At 42.9% G+C, this 4,099-nt stretch overlaps 1 protein-coding gene across 1 annotated transcript; it reads left to right on the forward strand.

Annotated features, from left to right (window-relative positions):
- The first annotated feature begins 494 nt into the window (after positions 1-494).
- On the forward strand, positions 495-2,368 carry LOC102801440 (uncharacterized). Its single transcript, XM_085502886.1, has 2 exons — positions 495-1,029; positions 1,314-2,368. The coding sequence occupies exons 1-2, from the start codon at positions 495-497 to the stop codon at positions 2,366-2,368; spliced, it is 1,590 nt and encodes a 529-aa protein (XP_085359012.1).
- Positions 2,369-4,099: the final 1,731 nt, after the last annotated feature.

Raw genomic sequence — 4,099 nt, forward strand, 5'->3', positions numbered from 1 at the left:
TTGGACCCTTCTCTGAGCCTCCTTTTACAAATTACCGTTGTAGCCCGATCGGTGTTGTAGATAAAAAGTACTCTAACAAGAAACGACTTATCGTTGATTTGTCATCTCCACATGACAGTATTGAAACACCCAGCATCAATGACCTGATCGATAAGGATGAGTTCTCGCTTACGTACGTCAAAATTGATGATGCTGTGTCTGCTATTCAATCGATGGGCAAAGGAGCATGGCTATGTAAAACGGATATCGTGGATGCCTTTAAATTGATTCCAATTCATCCATCATTGTGGCACCTCTATGGCATCTGCTGGGACAACCAATATTATTTCTTCACTCGTCTGGCCTTTGGTTCACGATCCAGTCCCAAAATCTTTGATCATCTGTCATCCGCAATTTGCTGGATAGCTCAGAACAACTACGGTATTAACACGATTTTCCACTTACTCGACGATTTTCTAACCGTCGATGCACCTTCATTTGATGCTGATCGAACTATGGCTGTTTTAACTCTAATATTCCGTCGCTTAGGAATACCAATTGCCCCACACAAGACCGTTGGGCCGACTACAGTCCTCGAATACTTAGGAATCGAATTAGACACGGTTAGGATGCAAGCACGTTTACCCCAGGACAAGCTTTCGCGAATTCATGAACTTTTGAAAACGTTCCTGTCACGCAAGTCTTGTACTAAACGTGAACTTTTGAGTCTCCTAGGCCATCTCAATTTCGCATGTCGTGTAGTGATACCAGGTCGAACTTTCATTTCCCGTTTGATTGAACTTTCAAAAGGCGTCAAGAAATTACACCATCACATTTCAATTTCATCCGAGAGCAGGAAAGATTTACATATGTGGCAATATTTCCTGTCTGGTTGGAATGGAGTCTCCATGTTCCTTGATGCCCATCCAACATCAGCTTCGGACATGCAACTGTACACAGACGCAAGTGGCATTGGTCACGGAGGCTACTTCCGTGGACATTGGTTCCAAGAACGTTGGTCTCCTAGTCTCAAACTTGAAACGGACCCAAGTTTGTCAATTGCCTTTCAGGAACTTTATCCTATCGTGGTTGCCTCCATACTTTGGGGCCACCTCTGGGTTAGAAAACGCATTTTGTTTTATTGCGATAATTTGGCCACTGTCCATATCATAAACAAGGGACGCTCTAAATCACCTGCTATTATGAAACTCATGCGGCGCCTTGTCATCACAGCAGCCTCGTCTAATTTTATGTTCCAGGCGGAACATATACCAGGAAAAATTAACCATATTGCTGATGCTCTCTCTCGATTCCAGGTCCGACGGTTCAGGGAGGCAGCTCCAACAGCAGAACCAACCCAGTGCCAAATTCCCTCCGTAGTGATGTTCAGTTAAACCAGGCAGTGATGGCATGCCACCAAGCATCACTGGGAAAACGAACAGTAGGATCCTATTCAACTGGCGTCCGTGCTTGGTTACGTTTTACAGCAATGTTTGGAATACAAGGTCAGCCTGCCATTTATCCACCCATATCAGAAGATTCCTTGGTTTATTTTGTGGTGCACAGTGCTACTTATTTTCATCTCAAGTACTCAACTATCAAAGTCTACCTGGCAGGGATACGTAACCATTACATATTAGGAGGTCTCCCAAATCCACTAGTGACTGGTAACGGACAAACCCACTTACGACTCAACCACGTGCTACGAGGTATTCACCGCCTACAAGGTTCTAGTACAAGACCACGTTTGCCAATAACCTTTGACATTCTGAAAGGCTTATGCGAATTGCTCCGTAAGGGTGTCTTCGGGCCATACTTTGATCTCATGTTGGAAGCTGCCTTTTTATTAGCTTTCTTTGGCTTTCTTCGTTGTAGCGAATTTGCTTGTACCACCAACAGTTTCAACCCAAACCTCAACCTCTGTGTCAGAGATGTTAAAGTAGTAACTCGTGGAGAACACATAGATCACTTGTCAATTAACATCAGAACATCTAAAACTGATCAGTTCCGGCGGGGCTTTGACTTAAGACTTTTCCCCACCAATACCTCCTTATGCCCTGTTTCTACTTTGTACAGATTTCTAACCGTCCGCCGTGAAATGAATGCTGCTCAAAGTGAGCCTTTATTTCTGCTTCCCGAGAGAATACCACTTAATCGTCGTGTGTTCACCACCTCCCTGCGTTCGCTCCTTACTAGACTGAGACTTGAACCACAGTACTTTGCCGGACATTCTTTCCGCATTGGAGCTGCAACTACTGCTGCAAGCGTCCACCTCCCAGATCACCTCATACAAACTCTTGGTCGTTGGTCTAGCGATTGCTATCGCATTTACATTCGAACACCTGAGAAACTTTTACGTTATGCATTTACAGCACTTACAACAATGTAAGTTTATTCAGTTCACTACTCCATGTTAGTTCAAGCCATTTTCTTTTTTGCTTATTTTTGTACTGTTTACTAACATGTATCCTTCACATTTGATCACGTAGGCAAGATTACCTGCTTTCTCCTACGCCATTCTGGGTCATTTGTGAGTCCACCTGGGCTGCACAGCTGCCTGTCACCCAGGACCCCCTTCCTCCAGGCCGAACACAGCATGTCGTGTTCCTCTGGTGGAATTCCTACCTTCTGCATGTTCACCACTTTCCACCTGGTTCTCGCGGACGCACCTCTGCCTACCAGGAACCCTCCCCCCAGGCCGAACATCACTTCATGTTCCTCTGGGCCGGAATCCTTCTACCTTGCATGCCACCTTTTCCACCTGAGCCGGGCAGTGCATCCTGCCCCCCAGGACCCTACTCCCCCCAGCCTGTACACCTGCGTGTCTCCTGGGTCGTGAGTTCCCCTCCCACCTACTAACTCTCCTTCCATGGGGGTCACTTCGGTCATGTTCTGTCTTCTCATGCCCTCCGCTTGGGAAAAGGACTCCATCCTGCCCCCCATTACAGGGTTCGACGGCCATCTGCATGGCCACCTCCCTACATTTCGGCCGTGGCAGTGTGTCCTTGACCCCAACCTTGACAGTGACCTGATTGAAGGGGCCCCTTGCCCAATTTTATTTTAGGTACTTGTTGTTTTTTTTATTTACAAGCCTTATTTTGACTTGTTTTCAATTTTGTAGTTAATTATAGATTGATTATACAGAGTGGTTTATTTTTACATGTATTTGTATTTATTATTTGTTTTTTCATTTATTTTATCTCAATAAATTGCTTGTTTGTTATCCCTTATCTTGGTTGTGTGATGTGCATTTACAAAGTGAAATTTGTGTTGTCACAAATATGTTTTGTAAATGCACTCACTCTACTTCCCACATTTTTGACTATCCAATCAGAGTTCCCCTGTTATTTCCACCAATCATGCCTTGCCCTGACCTTTTCTTTGTTTATCTTGCACACGCCACTTAGCGTCCCTTCATTGTTTTATCCCCCTTTGTCTTTTATTCATTCATTCATTCTTTGTCACGCCTTGCGTAGTGTACATTGATTTCGCTATCCCACCTCCATCCCCCACATTCCCTCCTTGGTCTCTTCTGTCAGACTAACTGTTGGGGAAAAGGACTCCATCCTGCCCCCCATTACAGGGTTCGACGGCCATCTGCATGGCCACCTCCCTACATTTCGGCCGTGGCAGTGTGTCCTTGACCCCAACCTTGACAGTGACCTGATTGAAGGGGCCCCTTGCCCAATTTTATTTTAGGTACTTGTTGTTTTTTTTATTTACAAGCCTTATTTTGACTTGTTTTCAATTTTGTAGTTAATTATAGATTGATTATACAGAGTGGTTTATTTTTACATGTATTTGTATTTATTATTTGTTTTTTCATTTATTTTATCTCAATAAATTGCTTGTTTGTTATCCCTTATCTTGGTTGTGTGATGTGCATTTACAAATGTATTGTTGTTTTATATTTTCAGTGTATTTTTAGTTGTAGTTTATTTAAATTTATTATTGTATTGTTGTTCTATATTTTCAGTGTGATTTAGTTGTAGTTTATTTGAAATCTATTATTGTATTGTTGTTCTATATTTTCAGTGTGATTCAGTTGTAGTTTATTTGAAATCTATTATTGTATTGCTGTTCTATATTTTCAGTGTGATTTAGTTGTAGTTTATTTGAA

The sequence above is a fragment of the Saccoglossus kowalevskii genome, chromosome 1 (genome assembly GCF_978046115.1).
Source record: "Saccoglossus kowalevskii chromosome 1, keSacKowa6.1, whole genome shotgun sequence".
NCBI classification, from domain to species: Eukaryota; Metazoa; Hemichordata; class Enteropneusta; family Harrimaniidae; genus Saccoglossus; species Saccoglossus kowalevskii.